This window comes from Takifugu rubripes, chromosome 6 (assembly GCF_901000725.2).
Source record: "Takifugu rubripes chromosome 6, fTakRub1.2, whole genome shotgun sequence".
Lineage (NCBI taxonomy): Eukaryota > Metazoa > Chordata > Actinopteri > Tetraodontiformes > Tetraodontidae > Takifugu > Takifugu rubripes.
In genome coordinates, this window is record NC_042290.1 from 1,677,672 (window position 1) to 1,690,235 (window position 12,564).

General features: G+C 47.2%; 2 protein-coding genes and 1 long non-coding RNA gene across 7 annotated transcripts; all 3 read left to right on the forward strand.

Moving 5' to 3' along the window:
* Positions 1 to 47: 47 nt before the first annotated feature.
* c6h18orf54 (chromosome 6 C18orf54 homolog) lies at positions 48 to 5,546 on the forward strand. 5 transcript variants are annotated; one of them, XM_029837658.1, is made up of 16 exons: positions 48 to 184; positions 1,411 to 1,552; positions 1,624 to 1,771; positions 1,979 to 2,135; positions 2,290 to 2,457; positions 2,551 to 2,686; positions 2,846 to 2,861; positions 2,946 to 3,144; positions 3,461 to 3,540; positions 3,689 to 3,797; positions 3,882 to 4,004; positions 4,228 to 4,297; positions 4,388 to 4,439; positions 4,543 to 4,710; positions 4,785 to 4,828; positions 4,993 to 5,546. In XM_029837658.1, the coding sequence occupies exons 3-16, from the start codon at positions 1,637 to 1,639 to the stop codon at positions 5,135 to 5,137; spliced, it is 1,602 nt and encodes a 533-aa protein (XP_029693518.1). In that variant the 5' UTR covers positions 48 to 184; positions 1,411 to 1,552; positions 1,624 to 1,636; the 3' UTR covers positions 5,138 to 5,546. The 5 variants fall into 5 exon arrangements, with proteins under 5 accessions (XP_029693518.1, XP_029693519.1, XP_029693515.1 ...); XM_029837659.1 differs by lacking the exon at positions 48 to 184 and adding an exon at positions 468 to 601 and having other exon boundaries at positions 4,231 to 4,297; XM_029837655.1 differs by lacking the exon at positions 48 to 184 and adding an exon at positions 469 to 601.
* Positions 5,547 to 6,964: 1,418 nt separating this feature from the next.
* On the forward strand, positions 6,965 to 10,876 carry pdzph1 (PDZ and pleckstrin homology domains 1). Its single transcript, XM_029838026.1, has 9 exons — positions 6,965 to 7,217; positions 7,551 to 9,257; positions 9,329 to 9,475; positions 9,674 to 9,829; positions 9,948 to 10,049; positions 10,148 to 10,258; positions 10,340 to 10,518; positions 10,586 to 10,743; positions 10,822 to 10,876. The coding sequence occupies exons 1-9, from the start codon at positions 7,163 to 7,165 to the stop codon at positions 10,874 to 10,876; spliced, it is 2,670 nt and encodes an 889-aa protein (XP_029693886.1). The 5' UTR covers positions 6,965 to 7,162.
* Positions 10,877 to 11,102: 226 nt separating this feature from the next.
* Positions 11,103 to 12,489, forward strand: LOC115250163 (uncharacterized). Its single transcript, XR_003888732.1, has 3 exons — positions 11,103 to 11,286; positions 11,360 to 11,495; positions 11,639 to 12,489. It is a non-coding gene; the product is annotated as an uncharacterized lncRNA (long non-coding RNA).
* Positions 12,490 to 12,564: the final 75 nt, after the last annotated feature.

A 12,564-nucleotide genomic window follows, 5' to 3' on the forward strand; every position in this document is an offset into this window, starting at 1 on the left:
CGTCGCCTTTCAGCAGCTCCCGCCTGGGTCCAGGCTGCTTCCGGTGTCTGCGATAGTCTGGCCCGGCTCAGAATGTGATCAGGACGTCCAGGGTTAAGGTCCCAAACTAACCCGCTTCGGTGCTGGAGAGAGAAAAGAAACTAACTGATCTTAACTGGACCGACGTCAGGGTGTGACGTCTACGGTACAACACCCGCGCGCGTCAACACACACGCACGCACGCTTACGGAAGCCGAGAGCTGCCTAGTTTGTTTTGGTTAATGACTAAACTTGTCACTTTAGTAATAAACAGTCTATTACACGTGCTGTTTGTCCTGTATAAATGTGATTACGACTAGACTCGAACGAAATAGGGGCGCATTACTAAAACACGTGATCACGAGTGACCCCCTTTGGTTCGGGCCAGATTGATTAGAAAAGTGCATTAACGATCAACAGGTTCTGTGCGAATGTTTCACTGGATCCGCTCAGCCGTGACGTCACGAATCGGGTCGAATCCAGTTCCGTGATTTTAGCTCGACTCTGGCTGGAGTTTTGGAAGGGACTTCCAGCAGACGCGTCTCACCAAAGATGTGATTTTGTGTGGATTTCAACACAAATCGTGAATATAATTTTACTTTATTGCATGTGTGCACGAAACGACTCAACTTTCTGTAGAAATTTACTGTTGTAAAGTTGGACTTAACGCTGTGTATAACGTGGACACCGAATAGTTAACTTTAACTACTATAGCTAAACGTAATTGTTATTGACGAGAATCTAGCGGTTTAAAGATGGTGTATGGAAAGCTGTAAACATCTGATATTTGAATATAACCGTAGAAGACTATTCTAAAGTGCTCTGGTTTGCTTAGGCTTGGTAGTTTAGCTACTTAGCAGTTAGCTAAAGCCAGACGTTCAACATGGGGTTCGTAGGCCTCTCGATATTAAAACAAGTTGATCGGTGATGAATAATTCTATTAAAATACGGAGCGATCAACTCGGAATGGGTTAGAAACCATAACAACTCGAGAGTTTGTAGGGTGGTTGTTGGCGTCTGTGCCCGATCTGAACGCGGAAACCGCTCTGTTAACGCTTCTAACCTTTGCGCATGCGCAGATTTTATACGGCTTGGTTCCTTCCTGGAGTCAAAGAAGAATACGACAAAAACAAATAGCTAGAAGCTAGATAGAAAGGGAAAATATAAATGAATATCGCATCAAGATTCAATTTCGGGGGAGGCTTAGTTATTCATAAAAGACTGCCTTCATCAAGTCATAAAGGACATCAAAGGATTTAGCCTCGCCCCCTCCCTTTTATCTCATCAAAGTGTCTTGGCTTTCATCAAAGTGTTCATGGCATCAGTTAATAATTGCAAATGCAGCTTTGATCCTCATGAATTTGATCATTTCAATAATAGTTCCTCTACTAGGCAGCATGAAGAGCCACCTGGCGTGACAAGACCCAGAGATACGCAGCTGCTCTGCTCCCAAAGACGCAGGATGTGTGGTCCGAAGGTGAAAACTTGAGGTTACTGGGGACCGGTTCTGCACCCAACAGCCTCTTACCACAGTGTAAGTAGGAGAGGCTCGTGAACATGTATTGGCCCACAGTTGTTTGTTGCAACCCGTCTTTCTTTCTGCAGCTTTAACAACAGCATGGAGTCCAGCAGCTTGGATGGTGCCTTTTTGTCTCCAGAGTCAACAGTAACCTCCCTGCTTTCAAGCTCAGGTCACCTCAGAAGCTGTCTGGAGGTTCCTGAACACAACACCACCTTCAGATACAAATATAAGGTCAAGCTCTCATCTTTAGACACAGAAACCATAAATGTCAAAATGTTTACTTCTTTCTGGATTCCTCAAAGCTTTAAGGAAACCAAATTACATTTATCAGAAGCAAAGCACTGTACATGCTCTTCACATACATTCTTTTGAGAAATCTTCGTACAGACAAGGTGCTCACTGTCAGTGTTTTCTGTGGTTTGTGTCTGATGGTTGCAGCTCTATGACTCAGCTTCTGCAGCGTTGAACGCTTACATTGCAGACTTTAACAACAGTCATCTGAAAGAGAAGCTGCTAACAGGAAACCTCAATGCGTCGCATCATTTTCCCTCCACGGCCAGCAGACCCAGGGTGGCCAGGCTCAAGAACCATGATGGTTAGTCCCAACACAGCCACTCAAAACCTGTCAAAACCCTTTAATGAATTACTGCTATATTTACTTTTCTACCCCTAACACTCTGTGCGTGTGTGCGTGCATGTGTGTGTACTGTATATATAATATGAGATTTGTGTCTGTTCCCTCTCCATAGTTCTCAGGGAACATTTGACGGACAGAGAGCTGGACTTCCTGCGCCTGCCTGACAACTCCCATCTTCAAAGTGTCAACCAAGACAGAGTCTCCATGACAACAGATGAGCTGCTTTCTATACCATACGATGGCTCTATGCCTGTGACCCACACGTCTGCCTTCATTCAAGGTCTTTGAACGCATCGTTCTGAGTCTGTTTCAATGAGGAGTAACCTGAGAAGAGTCTTGTGACCGTTCCCCTCTGACCTGTTGTGTAATCCAGGCCTCTTCTCCCAGTTGCTGGACAGCCAGCCCAGCGCCTCCTCCAGACCAGCAAACAGAAGCTGGAACAGATCCCACAGCATGCCCACCGTTCCAGAGCTGAGCCAACAACACGCGTCTCCAACCAGAAGCTTCAGGTCAGCAACCGTAGAGAAAACAGCACGATCTTTAAATAGAGTTCTTCACGGTGTCCTGCAGTTCTATTAAAATGACGGGTGGTGTCGAATGTCCCATGTCTGAACACATTAATGGTTATTTTGAAAAAGAAAAACTAAGAGCATTGTTTGTCTCCCCAGGAGTAGAAGACCACAGGTGAGCTTCAGTGGGGGTTCTCCCTCCAGTAGCTTCTCTATGGACACTCTAAGCTGCATCTGCCTTACTGGTTTTCTTTCTCAGTCTCCCCACGTGGTGGCGAGGTCAGACAGGATGGAGCCATCTTCGTCTCTTCATCTTCCTCACTGGCTCACCAGCAATAACTCTGACATGGACTCTTCTGAAGTCAGTGTGCCGAGGCTGAAATATCCACCCTGGATCCAGTGCTGCGATGTCAGCGAGCCGGCCGGAGCCTCAGAGGCGGAGCTCTGGGACCGCCACGGTACAGCCATCCCATACTACTGTGTTATGCTGCATCCAACAATAGAAGCGTTTTAATGGTGAACATGTTTTTAGAATCAGCTTTTATTGTGAGTTATTAAACCATCCAGATCTGCAGTGGAGGGCTGCTCATCTTTTTCTTGTCTGAGATCACAAAAACCACTGAGGGACATGTCAGCTTGGCACTGGCTAACTGGTTATTTAGCAGATGCGTTCATGCTGTCTGAAGGGGGCAGACGCCTCCACGGTTGTTCAGAGGTTTGAGCTTTGCTCTGCTGAGCTCTTAGTGTTTGACAAGAAGGAGTGTTGATGTTCAGCTGCAGCTTCAAGACTTCAAGCTCCGTCCTGGGTGGCAGAGCTGGAGGATGAAGAGGATCCGGACGGCACAATCTCACAGGTAACGGCTTTCGTTGAGACTCCTGAGATGTTCGTCCGGGCTGTGAGGGCTGAGCATCCACCACCGATGCGTCATCATCAGATTCACAGTTGCTGCTCACCCGTTTGTTCTTGCCAAGTTCCATTCGTTTGGGCGTCTGTGTTTTTAGGTCAATGGTCAGCAGACCCTCAGAAATCTGAGGCTCCAGTTTGCTGAACAGATTTCTCTACTTGCTGCGGAGAGAAGCAGCTCCAGCATGAAGGAGACACTTTTGAGAGGTTGTGAAGCATCTGCGAGCGTGTTATGAGGTCAGCCGAGGCGGTCGTTGAGGACTCCTGTTTGAGCCGCGTCTCTTCTGTCAGACAACAGGATGGAGCTTCTCATTCAGAAGGCTGATCAGGTGTTGAACTCTCTGTCTCGGGGTTGTGGAGCAGCAGAACGTCCTCCTGATCCAGCTGACACGAGCACTCAGCCCTTCACACAAGGTTTACATACTTTAGAGTGTTGAAGTATTTTGCAAAACGTCAACATCCAATGATAAAAAGATAGGAAGTACAAAGATAAGAGATTGTTGGGAGAGTTTAGTCCTGACTACACAGGTGTGACACCTGGCTTCAAAAATACAACATCTACTAATGGATTAATAGGAGAATCATTAAATAATGTCCCCGGTAAGATTTGGTGGTTTTCTTTGATGTTGTGTTGCAGCAGACGTTCCTCCACCAGACACACACCCGCCGCTGTGCTTTTCTTCATCACATTGCCAACAAGATTCTTCGTAAGACATTTCAAATCTCCCTTCTCTTTGACTGCCTGCGATCAGTGTCTACACACCGTTTATATCAGGTTAAGCATGGTCAACTTACAGGGAGGTGGCAGCAGGGGGCACCACGACACCTCTGGAGGTCAGAGAACTTCAGGTACTTACTGCATCCTGAGCCCTTTAATACTCAGCACTGATCTAGCAATGGCCAGTAAATAAAACATATGTCTATACTTGGTGCTCTCTCCTGTCCTACCCAGGCCCAACCACACTACAGTCACCATGGAAACAATCTTCTGAAGCAGCCTGGTCCAGCAGAGGCCTTAAAGCAGGTCCTCTTCAGGCTGCAGGCTGTGGAAGCAGAGCTCCAGCATCACCAGCGGCCAAAGGCATCCTTGTCTCCGTCTGTTGACGGTCCGCTGCAGCAGGTGGGGATCAAGAGTAACAGCAGCATCAGCAACAACAGCCTCAACCTTTAAATGTGGCTGTTTTGATCTTGCAGGAGGCTGAACCAGAGCCCAGACCTGATGGACTGTCGCTGCAGAGGTAACTACACCGCAGTCAGTCGTCCTTCCATTCACACTGGGACTCAGATACAATTAACTCTCCATTAGCTCTAGAAATGACTCCAAATTTTTAGAAGTTTCTCCTGATTTTGGTCTCCTGTATTATTTTAATGAGGGTTTTCTCACCAAACCTTCCATCCTCAGAGCTCTGCATCATTTGACCCACTTGAAAGCTCTGGTGGAGGAACCCAGAAAGGAACCTGGGAAGAATGACAAGGAGGAAGTGGAGAAGGATGAAGATGAGGGTCGCTACTCCTCTTTATCCACTGATGGCTTCAGATGTATTTAGCAGGAATATTTGTGATCATTCTACCACATTCACAGTTTGCCTTTAGTCTCTCTTATTCTCTTATTATTACAACGGGCATCTGAGGAGCATAAAGATGCTGTCTCAGTGTCTCTAGCCTGAGTCCAGCTCCTTGTCCAGGACCATCAGTCCACTCTACATCTGCATCTTCAGCGAGTTTCTCAGTTTAACAGTATTTTAAATATATTCCTTGAAAGAAAGCCAGTTTTTACATCTTTGCCTGTTCCAGTTTCTAAGTTTATTTCACTCTGACGCAGAGCTACAGTAGAATCTTTCTGATTGCTGCACTCAACTAACTTGCTTAAATATTTTTATTATTATATTCTACTCATATTGTTGTATTTAACAGAGAATAAAGAGTAACAGAAGCCGTCGGTTTTATAAAATACCATTTTTGCATCCTCATATGTCTAATTTCACATGGATACACTGATATTGAGATTAAATGTCTCTTTCATTGCCAGATATTAAGATTAAGATGTACTTTATTCATCCCCGTGAGGAAATTGAATTGTAGTAGCAACCTATACAAAGTATAGAAACAGAATAAGTAATACAGATAAGATTAGAACGTTATAAGCATATATACAGCATATATTATAAGCATATATATATAATATATACACATAAGCATATATGCATAAATATAGAATAAAATAGAAATAAAATTACAACATAAATGTTGCTAATATTGCTGAAATGACACCACATCACACCCACCTCTGCTGCCCTGACCAGGCCTGCCCACAGGGACCCTCAACCCTGGTGGACACCCCCACTGGCCCGTGACTTGTAGCCAGAAGCAAAAGATGTCTCTGGATCTCCCACTGCTGGATGATTCCACAGCACCAGCATCCACCAGCGTGCTGGGGCTTCCTCATTTAGCGAGTCTTTTTTTTTGTCCCAGCCCCCAGCACAGCTCAAGCACAGTAGCAGCATGCATCAGGAGTGACTGCCGGGGAATTCAATACCAGCCCTAATCTAAATTTGGATTGTCTTCCTCAACCAGCTCCTCACCACAGCCTTCGCTCCATAGGCATGAACCCAGCTGGACATGGAGACCAGCCCACCCCCTCCTAAACTTCCCCCAGACTGCAACAATCTTTCTTCCTTTGAAGGACACGTTTGGCCACCTCCTCCAGTGCTGCCTATCCCAGCAGAGTCCATGTGGTTAAACTGTTCCGCCAAAACTGGATTAGGATTGGTGGGCAGTTCATGTCCAGCAATAATAATCCCATCAGCAATTCAAACCATTAAAACCCGACTGAAGAAGACAAACGGAGTCAGATGCCGGTTTTAGTAATGAGACTGTAGCGGAGAAGGAGAGGAGGGAAGAGGAGGAGGGAATGAGGGAAGAGGAGGGGAGAGGACAGGGACACATTAGGGGGACCGGGGTTAGGAGCGACCAGTTACCCCATTGTTAGGAGATGTTCAGGTTGATGATGCTGGATTAAAAGGTTTGTTTCTCTGTTCAACAATTATCACAATATTTGAGAATTCCGTGAAGGAAACTGAATGGGAGACCAACGTGTCTCTGAACTGTTGTAACTGAGTTATACAGAGAAGAGTTTGATCTATTGGGCTTCCAAAGAATCGGAGGAAAAACCTTTTGATTGAGCGGGAATGGCGGGCACATCCACACACACTTTAGCTGGTGCACCTGTGAACCTCAGGCCTTTGGCCCTCAGCTCACTTCACACAGGCTTCACACCTGTTTCACACTCGCTTCACGTGGCTCAAGAGATTAGAGGAAATAAGCTGCTTAACTTTGAGAATAGAAACAATAAGAAGCAGAGCTGCCCTGACAAGGAGAGTATGTGGAACACCAACATCTCCCAGGCTGTTCGCTGCTCATCTTCATAGCTTCAGCTATTCGGTTATTGATTTATTTATGGGAACACTGGACTGAAGGCAAGGCCCTCAGTTCTGCCTCTCGTATCTTTAAAGAAGAAAAGAGTGCTTTTAGTTGCATTTCGTTGTCTGACAGTTTTTGTGAGAGACGTAAGGATGAGTAAGAGAGGAAGGAGGAGAAGCAGCAAGAGGAGGAAGAGCTCCGGCTCCAGTAAGTTTTCCCACAGCTGCGCCTTAAATGTTGGTCTAAAACGATTTACATTAGAAACATGACCGTGTGTGTGCGTGCGTGCGTGCGTGCGTGCGTGCGTGCGCGTTGTTGTTGATTTGTGATTTGGATTCGTATTTGTATGTTTACATTTGATTCTTGTTTAGAAGTGACGTGAGCTGTTTTACCGTCAGTCCGCCACTAGATATCAGGCTTTAACCAATACTCGCAAGGTTCATGAATGAATGAATGAATGAATGAATGAATGAACGAATGTTGTGTGATTTTGAGTGTATTTGTACTAAAAATTAAGAAAGATCTTGTATCTTTGTTTAGAGAGCACCTCACCGTACAACCAGCAGGAAAATCGAAGCTGCAGTTATAAAGATGAAATGAAGAAGGACCAAAATGTTTTATCAGCTTCGGAGAACGGGAGGAAATGCAAAAGTGAGCAAGAAGAAGGTCATACCAACCTATCGCCCAACCCAAATGTTGTTTACATGAAAACAACAGAGGACAAAGAGAAGGGAATGAAGATAACCACATCTGTGTCAGTCAGTGACATGAAGCATTCATTTCCAAAGATCACCTTTCAGCTGTCACATGAACTCTTAGCAGAAAATCCGTCACTTTCTGAGATGAAGAAAAGGAAGAGCTTCAGGTTTAATCTGAAACTTGAAATGAAGGAAGGGGCAGAGCTGAATAATCCGGCAGTGAAGAGCAACTTTCATTTCATATATGGAGAGGACTGCAAGTACCCTCCTCCAGATGTTGAATCACCTGAGGGGCCTTCACAGCACCCCTGGACTTCCAGGGAATCTCACAGCACCAATCAGACTCAGGAACAAACATCAACCATGTGGGAGAGTCCCAATGTTTCTCAGTACTACAGTCAACACCACAGACATCATCCGGTGGTGAACATCAGCCCTCTCACGATGAGGAAACACATTCAGAGAAATGTTGATCCTGAGAAATGTCAGAATGTTGCACCCACCGAACAACATTCCGCCCCTGTGAGCCCCCTCAGATCAGCCATGCTGGGTGAGCTGGCCTTCTCCAGGATAACTCAAAGACTGTTCCATCCAGCACCAAACATCACCCCCAAAACTGACGGTGGAACCACCTTTTCTGGTGCACCTTTATTCTCAGGGAGTGAGCAGCATCCAGGGGACATCAGCCTAGTGGAAGATCACAGCTGTCCAAAGAGAAAGTCCTGGATCCAGAACAAGGATGCAGAGAAGCGAGGTTGCTTTTTCCCCATCAAGAGATGCAACACATTTCCTGGGATGTCAGAGGCTCTTGGAATGACCCGAGAAGTGCTGGTGTCCCCCTATCATGGGTGTGTTTGGTCTTTGATCATGAATTCACTCCCTTTCAACACAGTGAGGCTGGGAAATCTTCATCAGCAGAAGATCCATCTTTCTTCATTTGGGAGCAGAAAATGTCAATGTCCACAGAGCAGGCAGAGTTCTACCTCCGTCCCAGAAATCCCAAAATACCCCCAGGATATGAAGATCGGCCGCCTTCAACCATGCGGACGACAAACTGTCAGTAGATGCCCTCGTGAAAATGTCGAACTGGACCGAGATGATCCTGAAGGCAAGATCAGTGAAGAAGCAGACAGCGGGTTCTGTCCAGAACTAGAGGGAGAACATCTCAGCCCAGAGCAGCTCCCAGAGGAGCTTCACCCACCCCAGCGTCACTCACACACACCGATGTTGTGTCAGCCCGTAGAGGCTGGAGGGGAGCAGGACGGAGCCTCCTTGATTCCTCACGTCACCGCTGCCAGTGATCTGACTTCAGGACCGGTGGACAGCACCTGTGGACAGCACCTTATTCCAATCACCGTAGAACCTCCACACACGTTCCCTTCAGCAACATCAGCTCTGTCCAACCAATGGAGTGAGGAAACAAATGACCTGCTGCTGGACACAGAGAAAAGGGAAGCGGAGGAGAAACACAAAGCTGACATAAGTTCTGCTCAGGACTCTACAGACAAGCTCGACCAGAAGCTCCCCAAGGTGGACGAGACGCCCAGATGTAAGTTACACTTGTGCTGTGGTAGAATTTACAGGAACGATCCAGCTGACTGACGTGGAGCCTTTGTGCAGTTTCCTTAGACAACAGCCACCACCTGAGGCCTGTGGACAGCAGCGTCTCCGACCACTGGGCCGCCAAACGCAAACTCTTCAAGGAGAACAAGCAGTGGAGCTCTGCTGGAGGAAGCTCCATCGCCAGTGACATGACAGAGGAACAAGGTTCGGTCCAACCAACCACACTTATGTTAGGTTTGGTTAAGAAGCAGATTACAAATTACAAAGCAAACATTCTAAACGGTGATGTTCTTTTTGATGAGCATGATTAGAACGGTCACACAAGGGCAGCCGAAAATAACACAAGTAGAAAAAAAGGTTCTACCATGCTGAGAAGAATGTCCCCCCTGTCTTTCTGCGTAGCATGTGAGGATTGTCCTCCTGTGGACATGGCAGCTCAAGATGAAGACAGGGGCTTCTATGCTGAAACCTTCTACTCTTCAGCGTGGGTTTACCAGGGAGACGATAGTCCAGGGACAGTTCCTCCCAGCCTCAACAGCAGAACAAGAGCCGTCTCAAGTCAGTCCACTTCTGATTTCATCAGGAAGACGCATGCGGGGAGCTTGTGTTTGGGCCGAGGGTTCCTGGATCTGCTCTTTACTCACTACTGAACTACAAATGTTCTCCTTCTCTGTAGTTCGTGAGAGGACTGTGAAGATCAGCAAAGGAACCGGAGAGTATCCGTGGGGCTTTAGAATCCAGTTTTCCAAACCCATTGTGGTGACAGAGGTTGACACAAGTGAGTGAAACGCAGCCTCATGCCTGCATGTGTAATGGTGGAAGGCCTGTGGAGGCCTTGCTGAGGCTGCCATCATCCACCGAGGTTCTGGGTTTCAGATGGAGCAGCTGAGGAGGCTGGCCTGATTGTCGGAGACTCTGTATTAGCTGTCAACGGAACTGATGTCACAAGTATTCCCCATTCTGAGGCGGCTAACCTAGCTAGACAAGGTAGAGTTTACCAGTCTGATGTTATTAGAGGGACGTCAACAGACGGAGGGCTGCTAAAATATCATTTTATTGATGTTGCAGGTCCAGATCTTCTGACATTGACCATTGGGTCAGATATAGCTCGGTATCCCAGCAGCCCCAGACCAGCGTGCCGTGGCTACCTCTACAAGAGGACGCAGTCCGGCTTGATTAAAGGCTGGAGAAAGAGGTGGTTTGTGCTCACACACGAGTGCTGCCTGTGTTACTACAGACATCGACGGGTGAGTAGCAGCACCAGCACCACTTTACCTCGAGAGCCCGATGCAAAAAGACTGTTGATGCTTACAGGACGAAGGCAGGCAGAGGCCTCTGCATGCAGTCAGGCTAGAGGGGGCTGAGGTGAGGCCACATACATCCCTGGGAAGACCCTTTGTCTTCAAGTGCTGCCCTCAGGCTGGTTCTCGAGTGTTCTTCTTCTGTGCCACCTCCAGCCAGGAGATGAAGAGGTGAGACCCCTCAGAACAGCGTGTGGACGACATGCACATCAAACACCTGCAAGATTCACTCCACTCATTTCCTTCTAGGTGGCTGGAAGCGATGGAGAAAGCCATCCGTCCTGTCACACAGGTAACACCTTGACCCGCTCCTACCTTGTAGATTTCTAGGGTCTCTCTACTTGTGGCATTTAGTTCTCCTCCAAATGAAATCATCTCTCTGCTGATGCTGTCTTTATACTCCATCATATCTTGTCTGGATCAGAGGAGGAACATCTTTACTGGGCAGTGCTCAAGTATTGATGCCTGATCCACTTCATGACTCTCGCACGTATTTGAAATTTTACATTTGTCCGACGGCCCAGCAGACTCACGTGTGGGAGGACGTGACCAGACACAACTGCAGCCTCCCTCCACTGGCCGTCAAAAGCCCTGAGTGTCTGGGACTGCTGCACAAACTGGACAGAAGCAAGGACACATGGGTTCAACACTATTGCATCCTGAAGGACGGCTGCCTCTCCTTCTACAGCGGGATCCGTGCAACTCATGCCCAAGGTAAGAATGTGTAAGAATGTGCTTAAAATGATGAATGACAGATTAATAAAATACCATCGTCGTCTGTGTTCAGGTGGGATCTACCTGCAGGGATACATGGTGAGAGAGCAACCTTATGGCTCCAAGAAGTCCAGCATCGAGCTGAAACCTCCCTCTGACGAATTCAAGACCTTCTACTTCTGTGCCGAGAACGCAACCGAGAATAAACGGTGAGGAATCTTTGAGCGTCAGAGTGTGCAGCTGGAGAACAAGACCAAAAGTGGTCAGAGAGACAGACTGTCCTGATGTCCAGAGTCCGCCTGAGCCCTGGCCAACGGCTGTGTGGTTCTCAGATGTCTGCTCTTCATCGCAGGTGGATTCTCGCGCTCCAAGCCTCTGTGAAGAAGTGGCTGCCTCTTCATCAGGCCCTGCAGGACTACATGGATCAACCCCCTGAAGAGACACGAATGTGACACCCATCCTGTCCTTTGGACCACAGAGATGGTGGCAGATGCTCGCACATATGCGGGCATAACCTGAAGACCCCGCTTCAAGTGCCCTTTGGGTTTTGGTGCGTGCTGAAGGACATTTAAACCACGTGGGCCCCAGATAAACCAACGACGTTCACCAGAACGGCACCTTACACCTGTGGTCGAGCACCATCGGTCACTAATCTTGTGGTTGGTGGTTTGTAAGACTTTATTTGCTTCCATTTAGGTTTCAGCACTTTTTAAACTTAAAGTCATCCTCAGATCCCTTAATCAGCCATTTTGTTTGGATCTCAGATGTTGGGATTCACTGGGATCAGAGACAGTTCTAACGTACGCAGCACAGACCAGGAACCTTTGATCTGAAGGAACCTTCTTTGGTCTTCTACCCCTTTATGTTTCTCATTAACCCAAATTAACAACCTCAATAAAGGATTTGTTGTCAGAGGATGACAGTTAATGTTGATAATCATGGGAGATTCTAAAGATCCAAAAAGAGGTGGGACAAACCGCTTCAATAAAGCTGCCTTGCTCATAGTGATCATTTACCCTCCAAATCACCTTCAGGCATCTAAATAGTTCACCCCAAGTTTTGAAACGAGATCAGTGATGCAGGACTGCCTGTGTGTGTGTGTGTGTGTGTGAGTGAGAGAGGGAGAGAGAACGAGAGAGAGAAGAGGAGAGAGCGAGAGACAATGGTACGCAGGGGTCTGCTGTTCTTTCACATGAAGAGGTTGGACTTTGTAAATCTCCCAGTTTGGACTCCTGGATCATCCCAGTGGGTCACTGGTCACGTGGTCCCGGCCAGGGT